Consider the following 22,142-nt stretch of genomic DNA (forward strand, 5'->3'; position numbering starts at 1 on the left):
AGCTGAGACAACACCATCCTAACCTCAAAATTGTTTCACAGTCTTGTCTATTTTTGTTTTTTGAACTTGTTCTGTTTTATAAATCTTTCTCTATTATCTTTGTGAGTAAACACACACAGAAGAATGACTTTCCCTACTAATAAGCTTGCCACTTCACTTTCTGGCAACCAGCCAACTACTGAACTAGACTGACGAAAACGGTTCCAATGGACGACCGTGTTCGGCCGAATTAACGGCCGGCAGATTTTTGATCCAACGGCCGAACGATCGGTTTGAATACGGTTCCAGTGAACGGCTACCCTTACACTCCCACCCGGCCAAAACAGTAATAATGGACAGTAGTCGACAGTAATCGGCTTGAAATTTGGAACATAAACGACCTATACATATCTACTCAAGTTATCTTTTCTCTATGATTTTATTAACAGCTATCTTTTAACATCTATTTATTGAAGACGCCTGGACTCACATTGTCAGGATGTATGTTGGCCCTGACAGCGACTGCGGTGAGACCGGCGGCTGCTAGCAGGTCGAGGAAGGGAACCAGAGCCAGGCAGGTGGCCTGAGCCAGTGACTCCGACAGCCGGCTGATGTCCACCGGGTCACCCGCCCCCGCACCTGCCTTCCCACCGCCTCCACCTCCACTGCCCACTCCACTCTGCTCCTCGCTCTGCAAACATACACATAAATTATGAATAATGAGTTTCATTTCCACATACAATCGACAATTATTATAAAAACATTGATTCCAAATCTGCCTGCTAAACAGAAAAGACTCATTTGCAACTCTGATAGTGAGTTTAGAGTAATAAAAACAATCAATAAATCGATTGACAGATACAAATTGTATTTGTAGAAGAGATTATTTGTCACTATAATGTAACATACAGTGTCCCACGGAAGGTATAACATTCAAAGACCATAAATTCTATATGAAATTTGCAACAGAAGATGTCCAGTAAAATTGTCTTATATCGACCTTAGTTTTCGAAATATATTGATTTTTTGATATTTTAGATAAACGTCAATAACTAGAAAACTTTCAGTCAAAACCTTATTCTAAGTATACAGTTGGAAAGAAGAATAAATTTCAAATAAGATTCATATGATGTGTTCCTTTGCTTGACGTTTATGAACTTTTTATGAGCGCTCAAAGTTGAAAAAAGTACATTCGTAGAGTTCCAAGCCAAATTTCAAACAGTTTAAATGCTAATAGAAAGTTCAAAAACGTCAAACAAAGGAACAAATTATATGAATCTTATTCGAAATTTCTTCCTTTCTCCAACCATATCCTTAGAATTGGATTGTCACTGATAGTTTTCTAGTTATTGACGTTTGTCTCGAAAACTGTGGTCGATATACAAACATTTTACTAGACATTTTTTGTTGTGAATTTCATGTAAGAATCTAGTCTTCGGCTGTCCCTTGCAACGTTCATTACTAGGTATAAAATAAACTACTTTCAAACTGTTCGCCAAAAATATATTTGATGATGAATTCACTTGAAAAATTTCAATCCTATTAAATATAGGATATATTATAATAGGATATATTACAATATCTTGAATCCTATTGTAATTATTAACATAATTACAATAGGACAAAACTCACCCTGAATCATTCCCCACAACACATAAACCGAGAAGCCAGTAAGTCAGTTATTGGCGCCAGAAAAACAAACTAACCTCACTTTTTCAAGTATTTATTTCATATTTATATTTAAGTTTATTTCTTCATTTTCTAACTTTAACATCTCTAGTTTATTACTTTATTTATTGATCTTAAACATTAATATAAGTATCTATTTCAACACAATGTAAAGTTTTATAAAATAAGTAATTTGACTGAATCTGTTTCTTTTAAATATTTATATTGTAATTAAATTGTATTTTATTTATATTAAATTGTTTTATTTATTTATTCACTTTTATTATTTCAATTTATTTTCTCAAAGTAACCTACAATCATTACCATACCAACTTAATTATCTATGCCATCATAATAATAGCGCGGTAAGATTCAAAAATAATATTACACCCTTTCGTGGCCAGATAAGAGATCACTATCACAAAATTTGTCTTAGCTCAGATTGCTGTTTACAATAATCATTAATATAACTGGTTATTGTAGGAATTCCACACACTGGAAATTGAAGAATTATTATATACAAAGAATTATAGTATCTACAACTGAATCTACATAAAACGGCGAAGTTTAAATACATAAGTCCTCTTTTAGAAAAGGATTCCAGATTATATCCTTCATATCAACGGTTTTAATATTCATATTCAACGGTTTTAATTGTCGTAATTGAATATTATTTTATTTCCGATTAATATATAAATATTTATTACTGTTGATAATAAGAATTCCAACCTGATAAGTACAAGTATTCCCACACAGCAATGATTATTATTATTACTAATAGTATTACTGTATGAAGAACTTACCTGAAGTATAAAGACCTCCGTCCACCTAATAATCCTCAGATTACCAGAGAAATCAATTCCACTATGTACTCTCATTGAAGGCACACCATCCAAAGGACGTCCATCTATCATACTTTTCACACTGAAAAATAGAAAATAGAAACATTATCTAAGGAAAGAAATATAAGTTTTTACGATTTGTTTGCACACGCACCGTCTAAGAATAATAATAATAATTTTATTAGTGTTCAATTCTTACCTCCTTTTTACCTGTGCCTCTTTTTTTTGTGTTTCTTTCTATCTTTTTGGTTATGTTTTCAGAATTGTAATTGATGTTTAATGTAGATGACGCATTCTTGTACAATATACATTGTATGGCTTGAGTAAACAGATTGATTGATTTTTAAGTAATCAACAAACATTTAAACTAAAGTATTTGTAAATAAAAATAAAAAATAAATCTCAGTATCCTTTTAAATTATTTTGACACAACATGTTTCGAATCTACATGTTATAGATTAACATCTACAAGATTTTTACTACGAAAATTATAATCTACAAAACTATTATCAGTCCAATTTTGCTCTACGATGCTGAGACATGGAAGTTAGATAGAAGGGAGGAAGGGAAATTGATTGTATTTGAGAACAAGGTCCTTAGAAAAAACTATGGGCCTATAAATGAGGGAGGAGAGTGGAGGAAGATACACAACAGAGAACTTCGAGACCTTTATAGGGAGCCAGATGTAGTATGCGAGTTCAAGTGTAGAAGGATCAGATGGGCTGGGCATGTTTTGAGAAGAAAAGAGGACAGCAATCCTCAATCAAGTGTTGAAAAGAAAATTCAGAGGAAGACCACGACGGAAATGGTGGAGTCAAATGAAGGCCGATATGGAGAGAATTGGAGCAACTGAGGAGGACGCGGAGAATCGAGAGATGTGGGGGGGGCTTTGTTGGTGCGGCTAAATATCTACTTAGATATGTATGGCCATGGCAGTAAGTAACATGTTTCGGACATTGATGCCATTTTCAAGTATTTATTATTGTTATAGAATACTAATTTTATGACTCCTGCTAAAAATGATGTTACAATATCATTATTTTCTTTCAACTAAGTTGTTGATACATCTTAATTGAAGAACATGCGAGCTTACCCAATATTGAAGTTGGTGTCATCGGCAGTCCACTTCAAGAGCACGGTCTCCTCGGCGTGCGGCGGGCCACAGGTGATGGTGTAGTCGTGCATGTCCCTGAGTGCAGTGCGCAGGGCAGTCATCGTCTCACTCGCCACCTGCACCATCAGCCCGTCCTCCACTATGCTCGACTTGCCCGTCATGCCACTCGTCTTCAGTGCACCGTTGAACACCACAAAACTAGCACCAGTTACTGATAACAAACACAACATCACACTTATTAGGCAGCATCTACATGTTTGCCCAATGTCGACAAGCACAAGTGTGTGGATGGGTGGTTTGCCAAAGCTGACCTTCATTGGACACTGGTCAAATTGCAGGCTGGGCCAGACTGAGCCAACATGTGGAATAGGGGCATAATCAATGAATCAGATCATCAACACTAAATAACATCTGGCCTGTTTAATATAATAAATCAGGGATTGGGACAGTATTTTGTATCATGTTGACTCTTCCCGAGTTGTGCAAATTGTCAATGACATAACAAGCGATACCAGAAATGGGAATAACCTTACTATTCAGCTTCACAGACTTTCACTATTTGAGAAGACCAGCTATGTAGGGACAAAATTTATAAAAAAGCACGAAAAGTGCCACAAAAAGCGTCCGACAAGAAACAAATCGTGGTACTGTTGTAAAAGTGTGAGATAATAACACAATTTATTATAATTAATATCAACAGTTTCAAGACAAAAGAAGAAATTAATATCAACTGAAATAATCGATTATATTTTACTCGGCAAGGAAATTTATTTTCTAATAATTGAATAATAAATTTTCACGATAGAGATCAAATATTTTTTATTATTTACTTTTATAAGAAAGTTATCTTATTATCAAGATATTAGAAGTACTACTTTTTTATAAGTACTTAAGAGATATTTATTGAAATAAATATTTGAAAAATGTTTTTATAGTGTTAATGAATTTTTAAGCAGATCTCTCATGTGTAGCATTGTATTCTTGTATTATTTGACGATATTCAACTACATGGTTTGCTGTATTGTGTTGAATAAATAAATATTATAATTTGATTACTTTATGTAGATTACAAAATCTTATTAGGTACTTCAGATGATAAACAAAAAGGTGAGTATTCTGAATGAAATGATTCTCATTTTTAAATTATACTTAGTAAAAAAAATTAATTACTTCTTTGATATCAAGTATATTCAAATTGAGAAAGATTATGCTACAGATTATATGGATTCAAAATATTGTGATCATTTCACAAAAATAATATATTAGGGTTAAAGTCAAAATAATTCTATTCAAAAATCCTTCATAGGTGATAATGATGCTCAGTTTCGGCTTACTGTTCAAGAAAATTACAAACGGACAAATGTGATTAAATATGAGTGCAGTAAAAACATTTCCAACAATTTTCTATTCTCCATGGAATGAAACTGGATAAAATAATAAGTACTGTTATCGTACCTTTGCGTGGCTTGTTTTGAATGTTGATTGCTTGCGTGTGATAGGTATTTTCATCCTCCAAGGATTGCATACAGACAAGATGGGAGTCTGCAGCCAGACTGAAGTTAGCACCAAACGGAAGTACACTATCATTGGAATTATTCAGAGCCCTCACGACCTGCCAATAACAAACAAAAGGTCAAATTGGTATTCATTGTATATGCATCAATTGGTCTAACGAAACCTATTTCACCTAAAAGAAACAAGAGGATTTGAGTAAATGGATTACGATAACAGTTATTGAAAAGAAAGTTTTAAATTTTGACAGAAACTCAAGATTAAAAACTGTATTTTAAAATGAATCAAAAGATTCACCATGAGTGGTCTTTGATATAGCGAAGCACCTCATTGTAGTTCCATATTTTTTAAAATGTATGAATTCAGGGCTACTTTCTTGTATTTATAAAATAAAATTATAGTACCCTTTAAAATTAATAAAACAAGAATACAAATTGTAACGTTACTACTAGTTTCGGTGATCACACCATCGTCAGGTTACAATACAATTTGTATTGTATTATATTTTTTTCAGAATACAACTTGTATTCTTGTTTTATTATTTTATCAATTTTAAAGGGTACTATAATTTTATTTTATAAACACCTCATTGTAATTAAATTGAAAAATTATCGTTCAGTTCAGTAATATGAGTCACTGAAATTCATGTTTATCGATTTCATCAGCGCATATTATAGAGGATTGTATAAAAACTAATTATTAACAATCAAACGCTTTAGCGAACATACCTGATCGTATCTGTTGCGAGGTATCAATATAGTAGTTTGTCTATCTTCCATATGTACGACTAGACCTCTAACAACAGGTAACGTGTAATTATATAGACGGAAATCCTGTAAAAATGAACAAGAATATGATTTAACAAAAAAATGGAATATTATGACAATAATATCTAAATACTAGTTTAACCCCTTGAAACGAAAATATTCGCTTGCTGTCAAATGTTCTGTTCAAAAACCGCGCTGCCTGACTGACAAGCATGGCTATTTTATCTTGCCCAAGCAAGGAGGAAGCAGAGAGATGTGGCAATAGTGAGATTTGACCATTCATTATAAATTTGTGATTTATTTTTTTTGTGTTTTATAATTATTACATTATGTTTTTAAACTTGATGTAACGCTTCTTTTGAGATATTAGAGAAAGAATATAAGAATGAAAATGAAACTTCATTATGCCTTCGAAAAATACAACATTTACTACAATAAACACTTCAGACAGCAATAAATATTGTATATAGATGCCGCCAGTTTGAAATTCTTCTAAGTATACATTTTATGATACAGTGGTAAGAGTTGCACGGTAAAATAAATTATGATGATTAGCGGCAGACGTTTTCTAATGAGCCAGCCAAAAATACTGTGTTTACAGTAGGCTATCTGTGCTTAGAAAAGCTAGTAACCATCATTTCAATAATTCACTAAATCTATCGCATAGGAATGAATGACTGACCGCCAACAGGCTGATAATGGTGTGTCCGATGTCAGTGTAGAGCGACGGCCGATGCCTGACTGACACCAGCGGACACGGGTAGTAGCGGAACTCAGCTCCCAGTCGCAGCTCCAGTCGAATCGGAAACAATCGCGCCCACGGCGTCTCCCACCTCCAAACATAACCATCACACAATTATTCAACTTCACTCACATTCATTTGAAATCGCTTGATGCAACTTATATAGATGCTTCAAAAACTTTAGTTTGTGTTCGTCAAAAATTAGAAAATTATGAAACAACACGTACATTAGGCTAGCGACTAACGACAGGATGCATGATGAACATGTGTCCTGTCGTTGGTGGTCAGCCTAAGAAACAACATCTGAAATAGGAAATAATTTCTTAGTAGTGTAAACTTCAGTGCATTACTTTGTTCAAATTTGCCGCAAGTTTATTTAATACCTTCTGGCTCATTCAACTTCTGCTGAAGAGTAGCGAGATGGCACAAACAACATTCATTTTAACTCATTTTAAATGTTAAATTCAATCAAAAAAATGTTATAAAAAATACAATCATAGCCTACAAAAATAGGAATGTTTACGTTTGTTTTCGCATCAACTACGTGTGAATTGAGCCAATATTAGGAACTCAGGTTTTCTTAAGTTTTGCGAGTCCCTTAAACCAATATAATTATAACTCATTTATCAGATTAAGTCCAGATTTTCAAAATTCAACACAAATTTCTTGATGTGTTGTGTTACGAATAACATCTACAAAAATAACAATTAATTGACATATAAAATGATGGCCGAATATCATGTGCTACGTAAAGCATAGTACTCAGTTGAGTTGCGAAGTTAATTAATAGAGCTTCATTCAAGTTAGTCATTCGGCTAACCTAATTAAAATGTATATAAAGAAAATTCAGTAATTTTTATTCTTGTCGAATCAATTAATGCATAGATTTATTAGTTAGCTATAAATAGATTAAATTGAAAATTATGCACACTACAATTGAATTACAGTTAACATGTTATTTCAATTAAAATGTGTTCTATAAAATTTCAGCAGTATTCAGGAGCTTAAAATACTCGAGAATTATAATGTATTTGAATCGGATCTGTGACCTGATTAATTCAGCGAGATAATTAAACTAACATAACAGCTTATTAATATATAGAATTACGAAAATTTTATGAACAGTAAATTATTTTCAACATAAATAAAAGGAAAATCATAACATTATCTACAATTTGGAGAGCTGGAAATGTTGAGGAAATGCAGGAAATTCAGTCAATTTCACCTGTGAATGAGTAAGGCCACCAGATAAGGGGGATTCGGTAGGATGAGTTGATCCGTACATTGGTGAGTCGGCCTGATGTAGAGGAAGCCACCGTGATCCTTCCAACCCAACAGGTTGTTTGAAAACGCCGGCGAGAATGAAAGCTCGGACACAGTATTTCCTGAAAAAAGAGTTACACCACCTTGAGATAACAGGAAAGATATTTCAACAAATGAGTATCGCATTTATAAACAATATTTCCTACTTCTTCTTCTTCATCCAACTCATTTTGTCCCAGAAAATATTGTTTGTTTAGGCTTAAAAATAGCCTAGTTGGGTTTTGTTTCTAAGTAACTAATAACAAGAACCAATCAGTACGATCCAAGTATCAAAAGTAGGCAATAAATCAAGTTTTTAGAGTCGTTCATAATATACGGTCTGATAAATTTTATCCTCAAGTGGAATAATAACACTTTTATTAATCAATAATACTATATTACCAGAATTATAATATATAAATAAAAATTAGTGATGGAATCTTCCAAAAATTATTTCTTTATTACACAAGTGTGTTAGTGTGTTCATGGTATAGTGTACTCAATAATAATACTAATCAAGAAACCTTCAATTATAATCTCAATGAATTTTGCCAAGCTAAACTTTTGAAATTATCAACTGGAAATCATTGGCCTATATGAATAAAACCAGAGCAAATAAATGCTCATGAGCAAGAGCATGGAGCATAAGGTTTTGCTCATGAGCAAAAGGTAGAAGCAAAAGCATTTGCTCATTTTTATATGAACAAGCTTTACCTTATACTCCTGAACTCTGGAGCAAATGCTCACGTATTTTAGAGATTTTTCATCAGCTGATTCGCTTTTGTAGCCTTAGTTTGTTTTTATAGCTCACGGAAGCGCTAAATATGGAAGTAGGGTGCACCGCTTGTGTTTGCGTCGTCTGCTCTGTTTTCTATTTATGAATAGAGTTTTAGGTTAGTTGAGTTTAGAATTTTGAAATAATAGCGTGAAAAAATGTCATCTCTATAATAATCTTCAGCATATTCTTATAATATCAATAGCCTTCTTATAATCGTACACACTCTCATCTTCTTAAATGCCTATCTTCTATTTTATGATGACTATCTTTATAACAGGTAGCTATCTTTTGTATTTATTCTTTTGTAGGGATAATGGTGATATATATTATGGTTGAATCTAATAAGAGTTTTATAGTTCTCAACTATTGATTGTGATCGTATCTGGTATAGTTTCCTCTTCCTCATACGGATTGAGCCATTTTACTATGAGCAAAAGGTGATAAGCTGCTCTAGACTAGATTCACCTTTTTTGAAGCATTTGCTTCAAAAGTTGAGCAAATGCTCTAGTTTATTCATACAATTTTGAGCAAAAGCTTTTACTTTTGAGCAAATGCTCAAACTATTTTTTTGATGAGCATGAGCAAAAGGTTTTGCTCACGTTTATTCATAGAAAATGAAGCAAATGCTCCATATTTTAGAAGTATAAGCAAATGCTCAACTTTATTCATATGGCCCAATATTTCAGTTATGTTTTGCAAAAATCTAACGAATGGAAGTAATTTCTCAATGAAGTTTCAATTCAAAACAAATGGATTGAAACTTCAATAGGCTGAAAGCACTTCTCAAGTTTTTGATGAATAAAAATTCACATTCAAATTGATGATTCCCAACTAAATAGTTGGTAATAGTCAGTGAACAACTTTCATAGCAAAGCTGATCTTGTTTTTTGGACATTTAACAAGAGCATCATACAATAGAATCAGCAGGAGCATCAATGAAAATTAAGAAGGCAAGATGAAATTATACATTAAATGCAGGATTTGATACATCAAACATAGGCATTCAAGATTATTCACGACGAATTATTTGGAGTGCGATCTAAAAATAATTTTTCCTACAACTTACAGTGGTGGTTCAAAAATATAGGAAATGAAAATAATAGTGTTCTAGAAGTGCACAAATAACTTTCAACTAATGTTTATACTAACCTTTGGACGCATCTTCGTACAGACTATTAATGAGTAGGAAAACGTCTTTTGGAGGAATCATCTCATCAGGCAGGCACTCCAAGACTAGAATTATCTCATCCTGGCCAACACACGCCAATCCTTCGCTAGTTATACACCAACAGTCTCTATTTACGCAACACGCCACTGAAAAATTAATTCAATTTACTGACAAGTCTTTTCAACTTGCTTGCACTGGTAACAATATTGATCAACAAGGGTAGTTCGATACACAAAAACAAGATCACAAGAATTCTCATATCTTAATATGATTTGAATTTAAAGTTGATTTTGGAGTTCCTTGATTTTTGTAAAATCGTTAATTTATTTACTCATTAATTTTACTGCTTAAATCAATTAACATTGGAAGTGTGATTCAAAAGCACAAGATTCAGTAACAGAATTATCAACAATTTGGCTGTTTCGTTCAATTTTTCATTATCACTAGCATTTTGTCATATAAGGTAGCCATTTTGTTAACCGGAAGGATCACTACTACTACTTCAAAAACTTCCATACATCTATCGTGAATCAAAATTATACAATCCCATAATTATCAGTTTTATCATTGAGATTTTACCGTTCAGTATTAAAAAAGTCTACAAATCCAATTTCAATATTTTGTTTTGGAAAACACATAATGTTTATGCCAAAAATGTATCTAACTTTATGAATAACAGACAGATAAATGAATAGTCATAAATATCTAGTCTGATATTAAACTTACAAAGGACTCTTTTAACATGAACAAAGAGGTTGCGGTTGATAGCGAACTTCAGCGGTGGCTGGTTGGAAGTGATAGCTGTATTCTCAAATTCACTGTAGATTAATTCGCCATGGCTTTTGACGACAGTGGGCGGCAAATTCTTTTCGCCTTCGCTTGGAATGAAACTGCTCGTGACTGGGTCCATCGGCCTACGCATCGTTCTGCTTGAATGTCCTCCTGTTATATGAAATACAACATTCGATTTATTTGTACCATAAGACTATAACAAAAATAAAATAAGAGATCTGTGAAGAGGAGTCAATCGAGTGAAATTTCGATAAATATGGACAAATAATGATTAGCCTTTGGAGGCTAACGTCAACATCAACCACTGCCTTCTTAACATAGCTGAAGAAAATGAACAAATAATGTTAGAAAGCTTGATGTATATGAAAAACTTTCATGGATAAAACGCTATTGAAACTACAACGGAAACATTCTTTATGAATTTGAAAATATAAATTACTAAGATAATATTATAAGGATAATAGCAATGCCACATGCGAAACGACTAGCGACGGATCAAAGGAAGGTCCGAATCAAATCTCAAGGCAATTCGAATGAACAAAATTTTGAAGAGCCAACTATTCAATAATAATTATTATTGAGGTTTGATTAATTTAAATGGAAGTGTTACCAGGTGGAGTGCCGACTCTCTTCATCATGCGGCCGGGCCGCCGGAAGGGGAGTTTGGTCTCGGTAGAGCCGTCCAACTCGGTGAGGTCTCCTCCTGGCCTGATGCCATCACTAAACATCACCTGCTTTGTCACATCCGACTTGGCCCGTCCTGTCAACAAATCAAACACATTTCAACCTTCCAACAAATCACAAATGTGTCACAAAGTCAACAAGAGTCAGCATTCTCCTCTTACACAGTTACAGTTTAGTCGTATTAAGGCGGGGGCACAACTGTCACGTAGTGTTCCGATCATGGGTATGTACGATATTTTTGTGGAGTGGAGGGGTGGTGGTAGGACAGATCACATAACGGGCATTTGTGGCATGCACCATTCTAGGTCGTTGTCATCCGTGACCGGATCGGAACACTACAATACAGGTGTTGCCCTGGATGTATGCACAAATCTCTCACAAAACGATGAAAAACTGTTGTAGAATAGTTGTAGGAAAAGGTATTTATTTACTTGAAATTATAAAAGAACATGTAAATAATCATATTTTCAATAACTGTTGATTCTAAAGTTGCTTAGAGATGTACGCGCCTCGAACACGCTCCGCACACGCTCTGATCATGAACGTTACGCGAGATGTTACGCAAGGGTTCGCTAGAGGTTCGAAGGATGATCGCGCGCGTGTCGTATTGTTGACTTCGCTACAACCTAACCCAACCTCACAAATGTGAAACGTTCAATCCAGCTGATCGGTTGACCAAACTAAATGAAATATTCTGCCTAGGGGAATGCTGGGTAGCCTAATAATACATTATGTTTAAAATAATAATAAATTGACGATAATAGATGTCATGTTTATTGCATTTATATTGAAGTTTTATTACCAAAAAGGTTATGCCTGTCAATGTTTTGAAAGGTGAAAGGCTTGGTTGGGAGTTTGGCTTCTTTATTCTAAATTTGAATATGCTGGTACCTATTATTAAAAATACTTTTAAAATTTCGTATTATTAATTTTATTGTTTTAATAATTAATTAATGATTTTGATAATTTTATATAACACAGAGATCGTAACTATTGACAAACGTTACAAACAAAAACGTTAACCGAGCATGCGCTCGTTAGTTAGTTATTGGTTAGTTCGCCCTAGGAACTTGCAAAGCTCGAGCTCTGTTACACACTCAGTTCGCGTTCCGCTTTTGCTCGACCTGCGATCATCTATCGATCTGCTCGAGTGACGTTCGATTGCGGAGCAGAGCAGAGCGTCAGTCTGTACGCACCTTTACAGACTCACAACCTTCTATTCTAAGGGCCGGTTTCCGAGCTCGGGATCTATAAGTTCTGGACTTACAGAGTCCACGACTAAAATAAGCTCTCTGGTCTAAATTGACTTTCTGAGTCACGATTTTATCTTCTAAACTCCGGAGTCTATCAAGTTCTCGACTTATTTCAGTCCAGGACTTTAACGCAGTAAACATGAGGGAAATTCACAATATTTTGCTGTTGTATTGTTGGCATTATAGCAAAACGGAAACAGCTTCTTACAGCGGGACAATTCAAATGAGCATGCTCTCCAAACTATTTTGTAAAAATACGTTTCGATTTCTTTGAAGGCCTATTCAAAGCTAAACCTTTGAAAGGTGAATGAATAAACATTTCATTTTACGTTATGCTATTATTGATCATTGATCCTAACCAGTGATTTTGGAATAAAATTTAATTAGGCTATTGAGTTTGAAAACGTATTTGTTTTGAAAAAACTGAAGTAATAATTTATTATTGTTACCCTATTATTATTAATATGTTGAATATGACATTGATTAATAACATTCATATTGGAATATTAATTCCAAGGCAATCCTTGTATTATTTTGCTTGAACATTTTTAGGTTATGTCACAGTCGTAAAATGAGGTTAGTTTTTTACGCATAATTCTGATACAATTATATTCCAAAATGAACTTTCAAACTATAAATTATGAATTTAGATGGACTAATCCAATAATTTAGGTATTCCATGACATCTATTTGACTTTTTATCTACTCCAAAACAATAACTGGATTGTGTTTGCTCAGTTAAGTCTAGAACTTGAATTTAAACCCTACCCCACTCGAGGGTTTAAAATCACGCTGTTTCAAGTCCTGGACTTAACGATTTTTGATAAATCCTTGACTCGGAAAGAGGCGAGAATTTAATTCAAGTCCTGGACTTATAAGCCCTTCACTCAGAAAGCAAAATTATAAACTCCAGGGTCAAACATGATCTCTAAACTCCAGAGTCTATTTAAGTCCTCAACTACGTTAACGCTCTGACTCGGAAAGCCAATTTTCTGACTCCAGAGTTTAAAGCCAGTTAAAGTCTAGAAATTAGCTAAATACCGAGCTCGGAAACCGGCCCTGAATTTGTAATGTAGTTGCAAGTAATGAAATTAAGTTAACACCTATCAAACATAATCACTTATGAATATTTTCTCAATATAGAGGTATATGACTGAAGAATGTAAATATATATTCTGAGGCAGGCCACTAACGGTACAATATGCATGATAAACATGCATGTCATGCATATTCATCATGTTTATCATCAGCGACAGGCTTCCAACATAAAATAAACAACCAATAACAATAAATGAACCACTGGAAAATTACAAATTATAATGATAGAAAATGATTTAACCTCAAAAAGAGCTGCAAAGAAAAAAATAAAAATCGGCTATACGAAAACCTAACCTCAAAACAATTGCTTGAAGCGTTTCGCTGTGATTACACAACAATGAATGACGACTGTGTATCATGCATGTTTTACTGTTAATGGCCAGCCTAATGCTAAATACTGAATATTTGAGACTGAATCGATTATTATTAGTAGCTATATGAGATAATCGTTTGATATACATTATTTAGTTGACGAACCAGTTGATCCCAGAACTTATGCCTGCAACCTAAACTGGTTGTTTATTTACCTTCTCTTTTGAGGACACCAACAGGAACAAGCACAGATGGAGGAGCTTGTGGCAGAGAGCCGGCCACCTGCTGCAATGGAGGAATGGTGGAGCAGTACTCCATTGGGTTGTTGGGGTTCGGCTGACGGCCGAGTGGACTTCTAGCGCCGTCACAGGGACCATCTACCACAAAATACAAACTCACTCATCAGACTGAAAAACATGCAGTCAAAAATTAACTTCAAGCAAGTGACTGTAAATGTAAGAAATGTGCAATAATCTGCAATTGTTTAATCCCTAAGAATCGTCTACTAGTAATAATGAATGAATTAATCGTATTAAATTTCATTGACACACAAATACAACACGAAAAGAAACATGATAAAGAATTTGAAATTCACACAAAAAATGACAAAATGACTACGTTAATATTGGAGTTGGTCTTAACATTTTTCACCACAACCTTTTGCTGACATTTGAGATTTATAGATATAGAGTAATTAGGATTATTCATTCTTCTTATCTGAAAGTTACTTTATTCCCTTTGTTATTACTACAACGTCAATATATGGTAGGTATACTGAAAAATGAGTTCCAATAAGGTCATTGTCGTTGATATTTCAATATCCACATGCGGCTATTGATCAGTTGAATACACATGTTTTTACATGATATTAGGGAATTAAAGAGAAAGCACGTGGAGATTTTAGAAAAGGAATTAAAATTATTTAATTTGAATAGTAATAAATAATGCTGGAATATCTGATCAAGATAAATGCGATACAAACCTCTTTCTAGAATATTGTAGCACCGCTGACATACTCTTGCTTCTTCGCCTTCCATGAATAGCAGTTTGGCTTTCATTGAACAACATTTCGAACACAACACCTGCAATCATTGAAGGAATTATATTTGAAAAAAGTTCATTCCCAATCATTCCATGTATGAATGATTGATGTATCAATAAATGGATAAATGAATTATGCTCAATAACCAGATGATCAAGTACAAAGACAGATAAGATATAGTACACAATATCATTGCCTAACCTAGGTCAATTAATTCAAATAACCTGCTTGGAAGCTTCAAGCTTCAACTATAGTCAACCCCACGAAAATAGTCCAATTGAAATTGGAACGGCTGAGTAAACTAGAACACACCGACATTGACTTTTTTCAAGAGTGCTCAAATATAATTTACTAGAATATGTAATTGTTACAAATATATCGAAACTGTTAAGATAATATATCTCTGACTTTGAGAATGCATAGAAGTATAATGTACACCTGATGACTGTTCATCATGTACATCCATTTACTTGTTCACGGCATTTTTTTTTTAATTTTGAGCTATGGACAAAGTTGATCAACTCTTATTTGGCAACGTTGCATTCTTCTGCTCCAATTTCCATTGGACTACTTTCGTGCGGTTGAATGTAATAGAATCGACCAACTGTTTGAATTGTACAGAATAATATTATTGTATTTGTTTTAAGAAGTAATAATTTGAGGGGATCAGCTAGAAATACTTGTATACTATACTTCTAACTAATTATATCAGAGATATTGGAGAATAAGGGGCCTCACCTTTCCACAGGCACGACAATGATGCCTCCTCTTGATGATTCCGAATTTGAGTTGGCACTGCATGCAGTTGGGAGCGTCCATGTCGGGGACCCAGAGAGGCTTCACTCTGCCCAGCTGGTCGTCACTGATGACGCCATCTTGATTCGCCACCACTGAGGACACTTGCCTTGGCCCGGACGCGTCTATCAAGCCATCCTCACTTTCCTCGATACCTAATTCATCAAAATAGTTTTATGAGTACAAGTTTTACACGGGTGCACAGCAAGATTTCCTGGTGGCTAAACCGGCATCAATAGCCTACTTAAATACCCTGGAAGCATGCCTCTAATTTCCAGGTCAAAAGTGACTAAGATATTTTTATTCGTCTTATCTATGAATTTTCTATTGTTTTCTTTTTTGTGAGTTTGTGATTGTAAATGTGTTGTGTAATTTATGCTGCCATACGCTAAATAAATGTAGCAAGTACCTCTAGACTCTTCTTTGCTCAAATCGATATCATTTTCTAAATTCAACAGTAAACAGAGATTCAAAGAAACAACATCAGATACGTAAGTTTTTATTCTGATAGTAGAAGTCATTGATGACGTTCTTATTTCAGAACAGAATTTACTGAAGTTATATCTTGCATCATTGAGTCTTCTAATGAGTTTGCCTTGAACAAACTACAACTACTTTAGAAAAGATAAAAATTGATAGTAGTTCAATAATATGGTTTTAGAATCTTATTGACAGCATCAACAAGTTAATTCTCATTTGATTATCTGATAATTTATTGATGTTTATTTTGCAAATGGAAAAATCATTAATCACTATTACAATAATTGTGGTAATTCCGTAATCAGTGACTGTGTCATTACCTTCAGAATACATTCATGAAATAATTTTGACATTTGAAATTAATTTTGGCTATTTCATCTTGCTCAGTGATTGTGACATTATCTGAAGAATTATAAATTAAAATGAAAGTAAGGGCAGTCAAGCCACATGAAGCGTTTTTCAAGCGATTTTGCATTGGCGGCGAAAGAGTCGACAGGAAGCTCTCCGATTGACTGATTATCTGTTGATTGGATTGGCGTTGAGGAATCAGCTGATCAGCTTTTCCGCCGTCATTGCAAAACCGCATCATGTGGCTTGACCCTTACTTTTATTTAGAATTCTTCAGGTACCCAATGTCACATAAATATGTGTGTTGAAGACTCGTCCGCCACCAGCGCAAAAACGCCTGAAAAAACGCTTCATGTGGCCTGGCCCTAAGCTGGTATTTTCCAACGTCATAAAAGCTTTTAGGAGTTATATAATCAATTTGACAGTTGAGATTTATACTATTTCGGTTTTAAATTAGAAATATTTACACTAGCATGAATGATTAATAATAATTTCATGATTCGAGAAAAAACAAAATGTACTCAATGATTATGATAAATGAACGTACTTGGCGTGGCTGAAGGCGTGGGACTTGTGACAACATTGTTGTCGATGGTGATCCTGGCTGGCAGCTGGAGGAAGTTGGGTCGTGACGGCTTGTCGGAGTCGTCGGCCGTGTCCGCGACCGGACCGTCGTCAGTCTTCACATCCTCCGAGCTCGACGACCAGCCTTCCTCCCCGACCGCTGCGATTGGCGAGTCGCCTCCCCCCGCCTCTGACCCAGCTGCTGACAATTTTTCAGACGTGTTTCCCATGCTGTCGCACTCCAAACTACTGCTATCTGTTGATGATTCACAAGAGCCTACTGGTGCCTCCGCAGTAGACAACTCAGTGCCAGATTCTTGCTTATGACCCACTGCTACCTGGCATTCCAACGGTTTTATGTTATTGAAACTTTCCGAGCCCGATGCACAACTGACCGAATTCAATGTAGAAGTATCTCTTTTGCACTCGACATTTGCAACCGGGAATGCAAATTGAGACACTTCGGCCAGGGAACTCACTTGTTGTCCGTTGCTGTTGTAATAATCCAACAGAGCGTTCTGCTTATCGATTTCAACTTGTAGTTCTTTGGTAGATTCCTCTTTTATATCTTCAGCAACATCTTTCTCAATGAAATCGCTCAGAGATCTGGAGATACCACTAGAAGCAGGCTCCTTTGGTTTTTCTAAACTTTGATGATGATCAATTATGTCCTGAAGCTCAGCTGTTTCGTCACTATCAGATCCAGAGCCAGTCGATGCTTCTTCGGATGTAATCTCATGTACAGACTCTTCTTTCAAAGTTTCTTCAGCTTTTGTATCCTCCGACAAAGTCTGCTCTTTCTCTTCCTTTTCTAAAATCTCAAGCTCTTCAAGATATTTGTCCAATTCATCGTCTCCATATGGCTCACTAAACGGTTTGAACCCAACAAGTGGTTCTGAATGTTTATCGTTTTCACACTTACCCGATCCACTTACACCTTCTAACTCAGTCTCACCAGCCGGCTGTGAACAATCCTTTTTCACTTGAATTTCCACTGATTGAATTTCATCAATGACTGGCACACTCTTGTCAACAAGTTGTTTCTCTTCAATTGGTTCAATTATTTTACTCTCATGAAAGTTGGTCGATTGATTTTCCACAGCAATTACACTAACTTCACCAACACTCAAACATTCGATTGAGATGCTATCGACAAAACTCTGTTCTCGATTTTCCAACTCTTCGTTTCCCTCAGAATCAATAGTATTGGATGCACTACTAGTAGTAGTATTGGGTTGTAATTTCACTTCTTCTTTTTCCTTTTCCTTTTCTTCTTCTTGTTCTTCTTCTACTTGCTCAATCTCTTCAACAAGACTTATTTCTACACCAGACGGATCCGAAATATAATCATCACCATTATTATTATCCAATTTGAGAGCACCAATTTGCTGATCTACTACAGGCAAGTCACTACAGATGGAATCATCTCGGCTCACGGCACTGGCAAAATAACTGGCGGTTGCAGTGTCTTTTTGATGGATCAGTTCTCTGCCTGAGTTTGCAGCCTCATTACTAATTCTACTAATATCTATTTCTACTACGCTATTATTATAATCATCAGGTACTAGTTTGTCAACTACGAAGCTGCTATTAACTTTATTGTTGAAATTGTTGATATTGAGGGATGAGTTGATGTTGTTGCAATGGTGAATGCCGTTGTCGATGTCGACCAGGTCAGGGGGCAGTTGGTGGGGCAGGATGGAGGTGGTGACGTCAGGGAGGCGGCGGTCGGCTGCGGCCTGCTTCACCTTGTCACAGTCGATGAGGTCGGGCTTCTCTTCGCTGAGGGACACCGTTTCCTCCTCTTCCTGCAGCGACGGGCGCTGTTTCAGAGCAGGCGCCGCCGGGAGGCCGCCTGTGCCGCCGCCCGAGTCAGCTGGTGGCAAGCAGCCATGCAACGCACCACGCGGTGCCGGGTTGGAGGCGGCGAAATCGGCATCGGCGAGGTTGATTGGCTCGAACGTCGGCCGTCTATAACTGCCTGGTCGCACTGGAGCTGTCTGTCAACACAAACACACACACAATCAATATCTAACTTTAGCCTATAACAACACCTTCATAACAACAGGAGTCATTAGAGATACTGTACATTGGAAACTAGTTCAATCGAAGGAAGACAACAAATGAAAAGGAGGAGGAGGAGGAAGGTAAGAAAGGAGAAAAGGAGAAAGAGAGGAAGGAAGGGAGTGAAGGAAGGAGGGATGGGAGTAGGGAAGGGAGGAATGAAGGAAGAGGAAATATAAGATAAATAGGAAATACATTGGATGAAAATTAATCAAAACAGATCAAATCAAATTTATTTCCATTAAAAATACAGTTCACAAACATATGAAGAGAAAAAAACTAAGAACAATAGATTAAATAGGTGAAAATAAACTCGGTGTACAAAGTATAATTTTTCTCTCAAGTATTTTGCTAGGACTACATGAAAGTCGTGTCTAAAGTAATTAAGGGTACTAATAATCCCTTGTAATTAAAGTATAATTCTGTTTATACTACATGCATATAGTTTTCATTTCTGAAAATACAATGGCGACAGCCTATTGAAGTTGTAAAAATAAACTGATATAGTTGTGTCTATATCGTTATGATCTGTCATTACAATGGCCTTGTGAAGTTAGCTGATTGTTATTGTAAAACTCTATTACAAGTGTAATTCCGAACCTTTTCATGTATCTTCGTGGCGTTTCTCTGCTATATATCATTTGTGGCATTCAATTCAAAATTGACTGTGCATTCAAAGGTTCTATCGTTTTCGAAAAAATATAATCGTTATACATGATTCAGCGGCCTTATGGGACCGAGCTTTTTCTTGTGAACAAACCATCTGATCATAACTTCCTTTAGAAAAATTCATAGAAATTGGTGAGAAGGGAAGTTATGAGATTAATAAGTATTTGTTTCGTGTTGTATTGAATTGATATCGCGAATAAATTGAGAAATAAATCGTCAAGTATTACCATAGAGAAATCATACACAACTTTTAATGAATCCTTTCAACTACTTTCTTTCAAAACTAACACGTAGTTTATAGCAATTATAATAAGGGCTCCTTCGTGGCATTGATTATGATGATGGAGATTAGCTTAGAGGCATATAACTGATTGACATGTATAATTCAATAGATGGGAATTAATCCACTGTTATTGATTTACAGAATATGGAATTATATTATCAACTTGTAATCAAGCACTAAATCATACTCCAGCTGAATCGTTAACGACTAATGGATATAGTCGTGAAATTATACTTAGGCCTATATCTTTGTTAAAACAACTTGAAATAAACCGTAATCTCTTGAACTTGAAACCACTTGAGATCTATCTACATTAAAAGTAGGTGGATCAGATGATAACAAAGAAAAAAGCATGAACGAGAATACATAAATGATCTAATGGCAGATAAAATGGTAAATTGCTAGACTGGAAAGTAATAATTACTCAATAACAGACTTGAGAACAATTGAGACGAAAAACTATTCAAGAAAGTTTCCAAAGCAGACTGAATTGTTTACAGTGACAGAAGAGCATACATAAACACATTGCGTCAAGTGAGTCACTGTGAAAAAATCCAAATTCCTAAAATAATGATTCATCGCATGAATTACATTAGCTCTTGTCATGACTGGCAGAAATGAATCAACTGAGGATTTCTCAGATCAAAAAGAATTTGATTTAAATCGCTAAACATCCTAATCTACGACAAGGTAAGTTACTAATTTAACTTACTGGGTGTATTATTGAAGACTAGTGTGTACTCATGCTTCGCATCGGAACTCCTTTGTTGTAATGGGAAATTATGAAATTCAGAACAATGATTGTGAAAAAGCTAGGAGAAAGGGAAACCAACGGTTTTTGAATTATTTGAAAAACAAAATTTAAAAAGGCCGCCATTTTGTTTCATGAATTTGAAAAATTATCATAATTTTTGTAGCTTTGTCTAGTTGTAATAAATGATTGTGCAAAGTTTCAATTTCGTATATTCAGCCATTATTCAGAAAAAAATAATAAGTGAAAAAAGCAAAATGGCCGCTGTGTGATTAACTGAAGACTTGCGGACAATTTAAATATGATATTTAGATATGTTTGTTACCCAGGAACAATGCCCTAGAGTATTGGTAGGGAGTTGCTAAACACCCTGTATAGTTTTATCAATGTAGGTAGCTTACAGATGTGATAAAAAATTCAAACAAATCAAACCATTATTTTTAATGTATAGAAGTATATTCATTACTTTAGATAAATTATAAAGTTTTAAATTACTCATCGCGCAATAGAAAATATTGCTTATCGTGTAATGAAGACATTGCTATTGTTGAAAATCCTTTATTTCCACTTATCTAAACAGTTTTTTTTATGATGAGGTGTCTAATACGGATTTAAAAGGGTGTCATTCGAAAGTGCAATATCTCAAATGTGTCAGTATTTCAAATTTTCGTTATTTGTGTTTATTATCTAAAATTATAAAAATATTTAAAAGCCATCCATTTTTACACAACATATTATTAACATTAGCAATTGCTAAAAACCAAACCTAATCTCCCTAACCTTTAATTGAAATCTCTTAGTATTGAGGCACTCCAATCTGAAAGTGGCAACATGTAAGTAGGTACTATCAACTAATTTTTCGATCAAAAACTAATAAAATTATTTATAAAACATTAATAAATATTTCAATAATGAACATAATACTATATGAAATGAAAATAAAATGTATTTTCAAAACGTTTTGAATACTTTCACATTAAAATAGCTGAAGCTATTGAATATTCGATATCATGGACTTTCTACTTCATGCTCATTCCACTTCATATTATACAATTAAAAATTCAGACAATAAATTATTGAAGATTCAGAATACTTAGTTCATAAAATTCATATCTATAATATAAAGGAAAGAATT

At 34.7% G+C, this 22,142-nt stretch overlaps 1 protein-coding gene across 2 annotated transcripts in view; it reads right to left on the reverse strand.

Moving 5' to 3' along the window:
• LOC111051534 (zinc finger FYVE domain-containing protein 16) overlaps positions 1-22,142 on the reverse strand; it is a 30,425-nt gene that overhangs the window by 5,687 nt on the left and 2,596 nt on the right. For both annotated transcript variants that reach the window (XM_022338063.2, XM_039430989.1), the window contains 14 exons: positions 17,224-19,240; positions 15,792-16,003; positions 14,994-15,093; positions 14,227-14,388; positions 11,275-11,424; positions 10,599-10,814; positions 9,854-10,018; positions 7,850-8,009; positions 6,565-6,715; positions 5,844-5,948; positions 5,059-5,215; positions 3,583-3,814; positions 2,451-2,571; positions 470-670 (listed from right to left, as the gene is read on the reverse strand). In XM_022338063.2, coding sequence (XP_022193755.2) covers positions 470-670; positions 2,451-2,571; positions 3,583-3,814; positions 5,059-5,215; positions 5,844-5,948; positions 6,565-6,715; positions 7,850-8,009; positions 9,854-10,018; positions 10,599-10,814; positions 11,275-11,424; positions 14,227-14,388; positions 14,994-15,093; positions 15,792-16,003; positions 17,224-19,240 — 4,149 coding nt within the window. The remainder of the gene's footprint in view (positions 1-469; positions 671-2,450; positions 2,572-3,582; positions 3,815-5,058; positions 5,216-5,843; positions 5,949-6,564; positions 6,716-7,849; positions 8,010-9,853; positions 10,019-10,598; positions 10,815-11,274; positions 11,425-14,226; positions 14,389-14,993; positions 15,094-15,791; positions 16,004-17,223; positions 19,241-22,142) is intronic.

The sequence above is a fragment of the Nilaparvata lugens genome, chromosome 6, assembly GCF_014356525.2.
Source record: "Nilaparvata lugens isolate BPH chromosome 6, ASM1435652v1, whole genome shotgun sequence".
Classification (NCBI taxonomy): domain Eukaryota; kingdom Metazoa; phylum Arthropoda; class Insecta; order Hemiptera; family Delphacidae; genus Nilaparvata; species Nilaparvata lugens.